The 13,143-nt window shown below is 41.7% G+C and overlaps 1 protein-coding gene across 3 annotated transcripts in view; it reads left to right on the forward strand.

Annotated features, from left to right (window-relative positions):
- The window catches only part of alg5 (ALG5 dolichyl-phosphate beta-glucosyltransferase), a 46,828-nt gene that overhangs the window by 10,909 nt on the left and 22,776 nt on the right, over positions 1–13,143 (forward strand). For all 3 annotated transcript variants that reach the window (XM_068033464.1, XM_068033462.1, XM_068033463.1), the window contains exons 3-5: positions 1,244–1,290; positions 9,019–9,087; positions 12,217–12,309. In XM_068033464.1, the coding sequence (XP_067889565.1) occupies positions 1,244–1,290; positions 9,019–9,087; positions 12,217–12,309 (209 nt within the window). The remainder of the gene's footprint in view (positions 1–1,243; positions 1,291–9,018; positions 9,088–12,216; positions 12,310–13,143) is intronic.

Below are 13,143 nucleotides of genomic sequence, written 5' to 3' on the forward strand. Positions count from 1 at the left end.
CAGTCGCACAGACATTCTCTCTCCTGTACTGCAATGATGCACTTTGGCAACTCCCCTAACTAGTTACTTGCAGGGCAAGAGAGGAGTCATAGAATTATATAGCGATGCAGCACAGAAGGAAGTCATTCGACCCATTGTGCATGTACCGGCTCTTTGAACGAGCTATCCAGTTAGTTCCACTCCCCTGGCATTTCCCTGTAGCCCTGCAAAATTTTTTCCCTTCAAGCATTTATACAATTTCCTTTTTAAATTCTTTATTGAACCTCCTTCCACCACCCTCTGAAGTATCCCTGATACAGTTCTGGTGAATCTCCTCTACAGCTTCTATAATTCCTTGACATGCTTCCTAAAGTGTGGTACCCAGAATTGGCCACAGAATTCCAGCTGGGGCCTAACCAGTGATTTATAAAGGTTTAACAAGGCATCTTTGCTTTTGTACTCTTTGTCTCTATTTATAAAGCCAAGGCTCCCATGTGCTTTAACAGCCTGCTTAACTTCTCCTGCCACCTTCAAAGGTACATACACCCCCAGGTGTCTCTCTTCCTGCAGCCCTTCAAAATAGTGTCGTTAATATTGCACCTCCTGATTCTTCCTTCCAAAATGCATCACTTTGTACTTCTTGCAATAAATTTAATCTGCTTAATCGCACAGAAAGTTGGGCCCCACTGTTAGCCAGAGCCTACTCTTCAGCGCAATTAAAATTCCTTTGTTCTGTGCCCTACTGCCAGTGTGTTTAGCTTTTTGTTTTCTTCTTTACAACAGTTCTTTGTATATAGTCAACAAATTTGACTAGAATTACTTTATTTTTAGGCTTCTAAATTGCAATATTTGGACCAGCAGTGTCAGGATATCCTTCAATTAAGAGAAAATACTCAATTTAAGCCTTTTTTTTTTCAAGCACCTTCCCTCTTGCAGGCTGATCCCCAGTACATATTTGCCTAGAACTGCTCTGATTGACAATGCAATTTCACTGGGTCATGTGCAGCTTAAACAGATAATGATGCCTGGCATCATCATCCCCCTTCCTTCCCACAAAATAATTCATTCTGATTTGTACTACCACCATATCTTTGTTTAGTGTGAGGCTATATTGATAGATTGCATTGAAAAATATGCTATTTTTTTGGTTGCAGTATAGTCAGTATAATCTGAGCTAAAGTGTAGTGTTCCATTAATTTTAATATATGGAAATAATGTAATCTAAATATTGCCAGGTTCTCATGTATTTTTTTTCTAATTTCAGTACCTCTGATGATGGATGAGACATTAGAATATTTGGAACAAAGACAGGTATTTTATTCCTACTGACCATTTGCTATTTTGTGATTTTCAACAAAGATTTTCAGCAATTATATGAATGCGCAACTTTTCTTAGTTTTGTTTTCTCTGTAGAATGGCATAACGTGCTAAATGGTATCTTTTATTTTAGGAAAAGATGTTTATTTTGCATTAGTCATTAATTAGTAACTTAATGGGCATTCTTTCCAGAAAGCAAAGGTCCTTGGAAAGTGTGCTCTGACACTCCATCTCTGAATCAGTGGTTTGACCAACAGGGCAGGTTTGCACTGCTATATGTACTGCAACATGAGAACACATTTGCAAGATGTTTTCACATGGAGATCTTAGCAGAACTTTCAGTAAATCTAACATTTTTAGCATAAGCATAAAGCATCACCCTACTCATTTTACCCATAATAGGATTTTTCAAAACTACAGTCTAAGCTGAGATTAGACACTTCAGCATGATACGCACCAGAAAATTGCCCATTTGTTACCTGTCCATTTTGTGTAATTTCAAATGAACAGCTAATTGTAAAAAAAATTTAAATGGCGTACAGAATGCATATGAATTTGAATGTCAAAATGAAATTAATATTTCAGTTTGATGAAGGACAGTCAAATTCAAATCCTTGTCGGTATTTAATAGGAAATTTGAGCTATAAGCTACAAACAGCAGGTGGCAGTGTAGTAATGCAAAATGGTATTCTAGCAGGAAGTGGGAGTATCCCCATTATCTTCCCACCAGTTACAATATAGAAGGGTTGGCAACTAAAAAAGTATCTTTTTTCAAAAGAATCCTATTCTAATGGCAATGAGTTCTGTTTTTTATTTTGACTGCCTCAGTTATTTTTCATCTTTCTTACCCCTCCCAATCATTACACTATGTGAAGTACCTTTGTCACTGTTAACATCTGTCATAAATACCATTGTTACAACGAATGCTGTTTTTGAGTAAAGTCCAATGTTAAAGATCCTTAGAATTTTATAGAATGAATAGAGGGCAGATTATTGTCTAGGTAAAAAAAAAAAGGGAAAAAATGAAAATCTGAATTTTAAAATATATCTGGTTTGTCAACAGAACTGTTTGATGCTTAAAACAGTGGAAAGTGATTTTGGGAAAAGAAAATTAGCTTTGTTCAGCACTGCTGAGTCTTCCGTATATCAGTGAGGCTAGCTCTTAGCTGAAACACTCCTGTCAGACAGAAAAAATGTAGAACTTCATCTTAATTAAAAGTACCAGGTGAGTCATTTGGTGCTTTGAATCAAGAGAGTGAGTACCTAATGGTCCATAGCAATTCCGTAAAGGCAGGAGCTGTTGTTACAGATGGCACAGCTCCCCTCAGGCCTCCATATTATTGGCTTGGCTTTTGAGATGGCCATTTAAACTATGTAAGGGCTTTTTCTGGTGGATGCCTTGCTACCCAGTAACCCGCCACCTTAAAAGTTTGCAACACTAATTGGAAAACAGTCTGCTTACTGCTGTTTTAAGAGTTTAACTTTTTAATCAGATAGGCTGATGGAGGAGGTGGGGAGAAGTATGTCTGCTCATATGGCTGCTGTGCTCAAACAAATGAGTTGGTTTTCCCAGTTTGAACGCATGCTTGTTCTTCTGTATGGAGGTAATCTTAGAAATTGCAGCATAGAAGGAAACCATTGGATCTATCATGCCTGTGCCATTACCAGCTCTTCAACTGGAGCTATCCACATATCCCATTCCTCTGTTCTTTTATAATCCTTTTTAAATCATAGAAGCTTACACAATTTGGCCCATCGTGCCTGTACTGGCTTTTAGAGCAGTCATGCTTAGTCCTACATCCCTGCTTTTTGTCCATAACTTTTCAAGTTCTTCATTCTTCAGTACTTGTCCAACTTCCATTTATTTATGGAATAAGCTTCCACCACCTTTTCAGGTAGATTTTTCCAGATCCTACCAACCCTCTGAAAAAAAATTCTCCTCATCTCCCTTCTTTATCTTTTGCAATTATTTTGAATCAATGACCTCTGGTTATTGACCCACTCACCAGGGCGAATAGCTTTTCCCTATGAAAACTTCTCATCATCTTGAAAACCTCAATTAGGTCACCTCTTCACCTCTGTTCCAAGAAGAACAGTCCTAACTTTTACAATCTCTCCTCATAACTTAAGTTCCTTATTGCTGGTAACATCCTGGTTACATCTCCTATGCACTCTTTCTAACCTTTACATCTTTCCTGAAGTGTGGTGTGCATAATTGTCACAACGCTCCAGCTGAGGCCTAACCAGTAATTTCTAAAATTCTAACATTGATTTCTTTGCTTTTATATCCCATTCTTATATTCATAAACCCAATTTACCTAAATATTTTTAACCACTTTATTAACTTGCCTCGCCACCTTTTAAGGATTTATATATGAACACCAAAATGTCTCTGCTCATCTATACATTTCAGTATCGTGCCATTTGTAGTATACTGTCCTTCCATATTAGTCCTCCCAAAGTGCTTCACTTCTCCGAATTGAACTCTAACTGCCATTCTTACCATTTCACTATCCTATGTGTCATCTTGAAACCTATAACTATCCTCATCACTACTACTTTGTCAAGTTTTGAGTCCAGGTTGTTCATAAAAATTGAAAAGAGTAATGGAGCCAAACTGATCCCTAGGCAACATCACTGCAAACCACCTCTCAGTCTGAAAAACATTCATCCACCACCATCCTTTGCTTCGTGTTATTTGAGCCAATTTTGCGTCCATACTGCCACTTTCCCTTAATTCCGTGGGCCTGCAGCTTCTGAATAAGCCTCCAGTGTGGCACTTTGTCAGATGTTTTCCAAAAGTCCATGTATACAAATGAGGTGGGAGTCACTGTCTTTGACATCAAGGAACCTTAGTAAAATTGAAGTCAACGGGAATCAGGGAAAACTGTTACTGGCTGGAGTCACACAAATATGGCAGCAGCTTTTTCTGAAGCAGCGATAGTGCGAGCGAGGTGGCAGCTGGGAAGGTGAGTTTCAGTTTAAAATAACTTACCTTTTGTTTCGGCGGACAAGGGGACTGCTGGGTAAGTAAACTTATATATTCAGGCAGTTGCTAAACCCGAAACACTACACGTGTATTGTCTCCCACCCATCCTCCTCCTCTAACCAAAAGAAAAAAGGCCTCTTGTGTGGAAGGTTTGGTAAGGTAAGGTTTTCCTTTTTTTTTAAATCTCTGTTGTCAATTTAGTGCAGAGGGGATGGAAGCTAAGGCAGTTGCATGCTCCTCTTGCAGGATGTGGGAGGTGAGGGTCACCACTGGTGTCCCTGCTGACTTCACCTGTGAGAAGTGCACCCAACTCCAGCTCCTCGCAGACCGCATTAGGAAGCTGGAGCTGGATGAACTTCGGATCATTCAGGATGCTGAGGGGGTGATAGCGAGCAGTTATAGGGAAGTAGTGACACCTAAGTTACAGGATAAAGGTAGCTGGGTGACCGTCAGGGGAGGGAAAGGGAATAGGCGCACAGTGCAGGGATCCCCTGTGGCCGTTCCCCTCAATAATACGTATACCGTTTTGGATATGGTTGGTGGGGGGGACCTACCAGAGGAAAGCCACAGTGGCCAGGTCTCTGGCACTGAGCCTGGCTCAGAAGGGAAGGGGGGAGAATAGGAGAGCGATAGTGATAGGAGATTCAATGGTTAGAGGAACAGACAGGAGATTCTGTGGTCGCGAACGAGACTCCTGGATGGTATGTTGTCTCCCGGGTGCCAGGGTCAGGGATGTCTCGGATCGAGTCCACAGGATTCTTAAGGGGGAGGGGGAGCAGCCAGAGATTGTGGTACATATCGGTACCAATGACATAGCTAGGAAAAGGGATGAGGACCTGAAAAGCGAATATAGGGAGTTAGGTTGGAAGGTGAAAGGCAGGACGAGCAGAGTAGTAATCTCAGGATTGTTACCGGTGCCACGTGCTAGTGAGGCTAGAAACAGGGAGCAAGTGCAGCTGAACATGTGGCTACAGAACTGGTGCAGGAGGGAGGGATTCAGATATGTGGATCATTGGGATACCTTCTGGGGAAGGTGGGACCTGTACAAGAAGGACGGGTTGTATCTGAACTGGAGGGGCACCAATATCCTGGGCGGGAGGTTTGCGAGAGCTCTTCGGGAGGGTTTAAACTAGTTTGGCAGGGGGGTGGGAACCGGAGCCACGGATCAGTGGATGGGGTAGCTGTTGAACAGGCAGATACCGAGTGCAGAGAGTCTGTGAGGAAGGTTAGACAGTTGACAGGGCAAAGTTGCAGCCAGTATGATGGTTTGAAGTGTGTCTATTTTAACGCAAGAAGTGTCAGGAATAAGGGTGATGAACTTAGAGCATGGATCAGTACTTGGAGCTACGATGTTGTGGCCATTACGGAGACGTGGATATCACAGGGGCAGGAATGGATGTTGGATGTTCCGGGGTTTAGATGTTTCAAAAGGAATAGGGAGGGAGGTAAAAGAGGTGGGGGAGTGGCATTGCTAATCAGGGATAGTATCACAGCTGCAGAAAGGGAGGTCGTCGAGGAGGGTTTGTCTACTGAGTCATTATGGGTGGAAGTCAGAAACAGGAAAGGAGCAGTCACTTTGTTGGGAGTTTTCTATAGACCCCCCAATAGCAACAGAGACATGGAGGAACAGATTGGGAGGCAGATTTTGGAAAGGTGCAGAAGTATCGGGGTTGTTGTCATGGGTGACTTCAACTTCCCTAATATTGATCGGAACCTCCTTAGTGCAAATAGTTTGGATGGAGCAGTTTTTGTCACGTGTGTCCAGGAAGGTTTCCTGACTCAATATGTAGATAGGCCGACTAGAGGGGAGACGATGTTGGACTTGGTGCTTGGCAACGAACCAGGCCAGGTGGCAGATCTCTCGATGGGAGAGCATTTCGGTGATAATGATCACAACTCCCTGACCTTTACTATAGTCATGGAGAGGGACAGGAGCAGAAGGGATGAGAAAATATTTAATTGGGGGAGGGGGAATTACAATGCTATTAGGCAGGAACTGGGGAGCATAAATTGGGAACAGATGTTCTCAGGGAAATGCACAACAGAAATGTGGAGGTTGTTCAGGGAGCACTTGCTGCGACTGCTGGATAGGTTTGTCCCGATGAGGAAGGGATGGTAGGGTGAAGGAACCTTGGATGACAAGAGATGTGGAACAGCTAGTCAAGAGGAAGAAGGAAGCTTACTTAAGGTTGAGGAAGCAAGGATCAGACAGGGCTCTAGAGGGTTACAAGGTAGCCAGGAAGGAACTGAAGAATGGACTTCGGAGAGCTAGAAGGGGACATGAAAAAGTCTTGGCAGGTAGGATTAAGGAAAATCCCAAGGCGTTCTACACTTATGTGAGGAACAAGAGGATGGCCAGAGTGAGGGTAGGGCCGATCAGGGATAGTGGAGGGAACTTGTGCCTGGAGTCGGAGGAGATAGGGGAGGTCCTAAGTGAATCCTTTGCTTCAGTATTCACTAGTGAGAGGGACCTGGTCGTTTGTGAGGACACCGTGGGACGGGCTGATATGCTCGAACAGGTTGAGGTCAAGAGGGAGGATGTGCTGGAAATTTTGAACAATATGAGGACAGATAAGTCCCCGGGGCCAGACGGGATATACCCAAGGATATTACGGGAAGCGAGGGAAGAGATTGCTGCGCCTTTGGCGATGATCTTTGCGTCTTCACTGTCCACTGGAGTAGTACCGGATGATTGGAGGGTGGCAAATGTTGTTCCCTTGTTCAAGAAAGGGAATAGGGATAACCCTGGGAATTATAGACCAGTCAGTCTTACGTCGGTAGTGGGCAAATTATTGGAGAGGATTCTGAGAGACAGGATTTATGATTATTTGGAAAAGCATGGTTTGATTAGAGACAGTCAGCATGGCTTTGTGAGGGGCACGTCATGCCTCACAAGCCTTATTGAATTCTTTGAAGATGTGACAAAACACATTGATGAAGGAAGAGCAGTGGATGTGGTGTATATGGATTTTAGCAAGGCGTTTGATAAGGTTCCCCATGGTAGGCTCATTCAGAAAGTAAGGAGGCATGGGATTCAGGGAATGTTGGCTGTCTGGATGCAAAATTGGCTGGCCCATAGAAGTCAGAGGGTGGTAGTAGATGGAAAGTATTCAGCATGGAGCTCGGTGACCAGTGGTGTTCCACAAGGATCTGTTTTGGGAGCTCTGCTCTTTGTGATTTTTATAAATGACTTGGATGAGGAAGTGGAAGGCTGGGTTAGCAAGTTTGCCGATGACACGAAGGTTGCTGGAGTTGTGGATAGTGTGGAAGGCTGTTGTAGGTTGCAACGGGACATTGACAGGATGCAGAGCTGGGCTGAGAAGTGGCAGATGGAGTTCAACCTGGAAAAGTGTGAAGTGATTCATTTTGGAAGGTCGAATTTGAATGCAGAATACAGGCTTAAAGACAGGATTCTTGGTAGTGTGGAGGAACAGAGGGATCTTGGGGTCCATGTCCATAGATCGCTCAAAGTTGCCACCCAAGTTGATAGGGTTGTTAAGAAGGCGTATGGTGTCTTGGCTTTCATTAACAGGGGGATTGGGTTTAAGAGCCGCGAGGTTATGCTGCAGCTCTATAAGGCCCTGGTTCGACCACACTTGGAATATTGTGTTTAGTTCTGGTCGCCTCATTATAGGAAGGATGTGGAAGCTTTAGAGAGGGTGCAGAGGAGATTTACCAGGATGCTGCCTGGACTGGAGGGCATGTCCTACGAAGAAAGATTGAGGGAGCTAGGGCTTTTCTCATTGGAGCGAAGAAGGATGAGAGGTGACTTGATAGAGGGGTACAAGATGATGAGAGGCATAGATCGAGTGGATAGTCAGAGTGGTCCCAGGGTGGAAAGGGCTATCACCAGGGGGCATAATTTTAAGGTGATTGGAGGAAGGTTTCGGGGAGATGTCAGAGGTAGGTTCTTTACACAGAGAGTGGTGGGTGCGTGGAATGCGCTGCCAGCGGTGGTAGTAGAAGCAGATACGTTAGGGGCATTTAAGTGACTCTTGGGTAGGTACATGGATGATAGTAGAATGAAGTGTAGGTAGTTAGTTTGATCTTAGAGTAGGTTAAAAGTTCGGCACAACATCATTTCCTTTGTCACCCAGAGTTCTGAAGAAGGGTCACTGACCTGAAACGTTAACTCTGCTTCTCTCTCCACAGTTGCTGCCAGACCTGCTGAGTATTTCCAGCATTTCTTGTTTTTATTACTGCTTCCTGCTTTGTTGGACTGGAGACGTACTGTTTGATAAAGTTCTTTTCTACACATATCAGAAATTCCTCTCCTTCCCTACCCTTAGCACTTTGTTTTTCACAGTCTATAGTAGGGTAATTAAAGTTTCCTAATGTTATTACTCTATTTTTGCTGCACGCCTTTGAAATTTTCTTACAAATTTGCTCATCAATCTCCTTACTGTTTGGAGTTGTATATAAAAGAACTCTCAACAATGTAATAACTCCCCTCTCCTCCCTCCAAGCCCATTCCTCAACTCAACAACAGAGGTAAGAAATCTCCAAAGCAAATCTATGGGGGTGTTTACAACAATTTTTGCAATAAATAATGTACTTTGTGTACTTGAAGCTTACACCAGGTACCCTAACTATAGTTCTGCTCTGCTTTAAATAAATATCCAATTCCTTTTTAAATGGTGCAAGTAAGTCATAGATGTTGTTACATTTTGCACTTTCAAATATGAAAATTAAGAAGTGATATTTTAAAACTTTACTGTTTTTAATCTTCATAGAAGAAAGACTCCTCATTTACCTATGAAGTAATTGTGGTAGATGATGGCAGCAAAGATGAAACAACAGAGGTAAGAAGTCTCAAACACATCTACAGGAATGCTTCCAGTAGTTTTTGCTGTAATGTATATAAGGTTTACACCAGATACCTAATTATAGTATTGCTCTGTCTGATTTGAAGAAATGTTTGCAGGCCAATGCAAATATTTTGGAACCTGACCCTAACTGCTTCAGCCTGTTGATGGTTTTGTGTTCTAGATTCACATTGTCCTACAGATGCTTTTTTACGATTCATTGCCAGAGAGGAACAGCATGTGAAGTGTTTCTTTTTCATTAATGTCACCAACAGTAATATCCAGCTCTTTTTTTAAAAAAAAAAAGAGATACCCCCTCCCCAGTTGATGTTGAGTCTGCAGTAATATCTTCTTTGAAGTCGGTTGTGTCCTGAATTTGTTGCACGGCAATAATTGCATTCCAATTATAAATCAATCAAAAGTTGGAATTCAGCTGAATTGAGACATGTATTTTTGATTGGAACAGATTAAATACACTCTACCTTTTACTGATGAGACTGCCTTTAGTGACTGTGGTTTGTACAGATTGTTTCATTTGTTCATTGTTGAACTGAGATTAAATGGCCATATATGTATTGTTTAGATGTTTTATTGCAATAATTAAATAATAGAGTTGAGAAAGGAGATTCTCCATAGCTTGATGTAATTTAGTGTCCAGGGGATTGACAGAGACACTTGATGACAATTCTTTATTGCAGTACCCGTCTGACATTACCTGCAGTGACTTCAGTTACCTTAACTATCTTGTACCTTAAATTAAAAGAAAAGAAAATGCTGGAAACACTCAGCAGGTCAGGCAACATCTGTGGAGAGAGAAACAGAGTTAATGTTGTAGGTTGATGACCTTTGATCAGAACTGGAAGATGCTGGAGATGAACAGCTTTTAAGCAAGTATCAAGCCAGGGAAAAGGTGGGGGCAAGGAAAAACATTAAAATAATTAAGAACAGAATTCCTAGTTGTCTAAAAGATTAGATGAGAGCACATATTTACTCATCTTCCCTTTCCATTAATGTCTATGAAAGTCAAAATATATTAAAAGAAAGAGGAATTTGTCACGCTCTGTTGTTTTTTTTGGGAAAGTGTCAGCTTTTTTTCTGAAGAAGGGAATAATGTGTGATTAACTGTTGTGGAAAGTTTGCTGACTACAGCAATTGTTCATGTACATAATCCCATGAGTTGAAAACAAGCCAATTTTTAATACAGCCAATACATAATTCTGTCTTTTACTTTAGAGTTTCATTATTGAAACTGAGGTAGACAACAAAATCAATAATTAGAACCCAGAATTCTGACATGACAGCTCTTTCACATAGCTGCTAACTCATTGGAGAGACTGTATAAATGGTCCCCTGTAAAGCCAGTAACAATGAATTGAAGTTGCTTAGGGCTGCATTTTAACTTTAAGCTCTCTGTCAGTCAAGTTAAAGCTGTTGTAAAGTTAAGTATTATTGCACATGATGGTAACTTTGGAGGAAGTTCTGCTCTTCTCGCCGACGGGATTTTCGTTTGTCTCTTTTACCTTGTTCACCTTCATTGCTTTCTATTTCCCTCCTGGTGTTTGATATCTGCACCTTCTCCTTTGTTATCTCTTGCCCCACCCCTGCTTTACTTGCTTAAAACCTTTCACATTTCTAATATCTGCTAGTTCTGAAGAAGGGTCACTGACCTGAAACGTTAACTCTGCTTCTGTCTCCACAGATGCTGCCAGACCTGCTGAGTATTTCCAGCATTTCTTGTTTTTATTTGATTTCCAGCATCTGCAGTATTTTGCTTTTATATTATTATGGTAACTTTGGATTCTGTGGACAAGTCTAAATCTTCTGCAGTGAAGGTTTTATTCGGAATAGAGGGAAATAGGAACAGGAGTAGGCCATTTGGCCCCTCGAACCTGCTCCGCCATTCAGCTAGATCATGGCTGATCTACCTCATCGCCATCTTCCTGCACTATCCCCATATCCCTTGATATCTTCAATGTCTAAAGATCTATCAATCTCTGTCTTGAACATCCTCAATGACTGTGCCTCAACAGCTCTCTGGGGTAGAGAATTCCAAAGATTCACCACCCTCTGAGTGAAGAGGTTCCTTCTCATCTCAGTCCTACATGGCCTACCTCTTATCCTGAGACTGGCTCCCCTGGTTTTAGACCCCACAGGCAAGGGAAACAGCCTTCCTGCATGTACCCTGTCAAGCCCTGTAAGAATTTTGTATGCTTCAGTGAGATCATCTCTCTCTATTCTAAACACGAGAGAATACCGGCCCAGTCTCCTCAATCTCTCCTCATAGGGCAATCCCGACATCAGGGCAAGGAGACAACAACTGTACACAATACTCCAGGTGTGGTCTCACCAAGGCTGTATACAATTGCAGCATGACTTCTTTACTCCTGTACTCAAAACCTCTTGCAATAAGGACCATTTGCCTTCCTAATTGCTTGCTGCACCTGCATGTTAGCTTTCAATGACTTATGAACAAGGACACCCAGGTGCCTTTGGATATCAACACTTCCCTACCTCTCACCATTTAAGAAATAATCTGCATTTCTGTTTTTCCTACCAAAGTGAAAAACTTCACACTTTTCCACATTATATTCCATCTGCCATGTTCTTGCCCACTCACTTAGCCTGTCTAAATCCCTTGAAGTCTCTTTGCACCCTCCTCGCAACTCACATTCCCACCTAGTTTTGTGTCCTAGCAAACTTGGAAATATTACATTTGGTCCCCACATCCAAATTATTGATATAGATTGTGAATAGCTAGGACCCAAGCACTGATCCTTGCGGTGCCCCACTGATCTCAGTCTACCAACCTGAGAATGACCCATTTAGTCCTACTGTCTGTTTTCTGTCTGTTCACCAACTCTCAACGCATGCCAGTGTATTACCCCCAATCCCATGTGCTCTCATTTTGCTTGCCCGCCTCCTGTGTGGGACCTTAGCGAAAGCCTTCTGTAAATCCAAATCCACCACATTCACTGATTTTCCCTTGTCTATTCTGCTATTCTATTAAAGTTAGATGTGAAAGTTTTGCCAGGTAGTTTAAATCATGACATTGAGCTTTTCTCTTAGATGACCTGAATTTTGTATTAATTTTCTTCAATATATAATGTTTTAATCTATTTATTGTAGGTTGCACTGAATTATTCTAAGGAGTATGGATCTGATCAGGTCCGTGTACTAACACTAGTAAAAAATCGTGGGAAAGGTGGAGCTGTTAAAATGGTAAGTGTTTTTTTTTAATCCTATAACTGACCAGAAGTCGAGTTTTTTAACACTGTGAGACTCCTGTATGATTTGTAATTGTAACTTGCAATGAATTGTTGTATTAAACATGATATACAAACTACTATGAATAGTGTAGGAACATTGGAGCTAAATTGAATCTTGAGATCAAAGACTTCTTTTCTAGTGCAGATGCAGCTAGCTTCTGCTGTGTAATTTCTTTTTGATATAGCAACTGAGATAGGAACCTAGAACCAAGTATAGGCCATTCAGCCCATCTACCCTGTTCCACTATTCAGTTAGATAATGGCTGACCTGTATCCCAACTCCATTTACCCGCCTTGGTTCCATATCCTTTAATACCTTTACCTAACAAAAATCTATCAATTTCGAATATTGAAATTTTCAGTTGACCCTCAGCCTCAACAGCCTTTCGGAGGAGAGAAGTTCAGATTTCCACCATATTTTGTGAAGATGTGCTTCCTGATATCACTTCTGAATAGCCAAGCTCTGATTTCAATACTATGCCCCCTTGCTCTGGACTTCCCCAACATACAAATAGTTTCTATCTATCCACCCTTTCAATGCTTCCATCATCTTAAATACCTCAATTAGAGCACCTCAGTCTTCTATATTCAAGTGAATGCTGAGTCTTCTAATACTGCTGAATTTATGGAGCAAACTTGTAGCCTATCACAGCCTGTGGCACAACATGCTGCAGTTACAGCACTGCAATATATGAAGCTTGAGCTTATGCTTCTGCCATTGTTTTGAAATCTGAAACGGTCGTGCAATACTTGAAGAGCAATGCTACTATTTTTCATAATTAACATA

This window comes from Heterodontus francisci, chromosome 6 (assembly GCF_036365525.1).
Source record: "Heterodontus francisci isolate sHetFra1 chromosome 6, sHetFra1.hap1, whole genome shotgun sequence".
NCBI classification, from domain to species: domain Eukaryota; kingdom Metazoa; phylum Chordata; class Chondrichthyes; order Heterodontiformes; family Heterodontidae; genus Heterodontus; species Heterodontus francisci.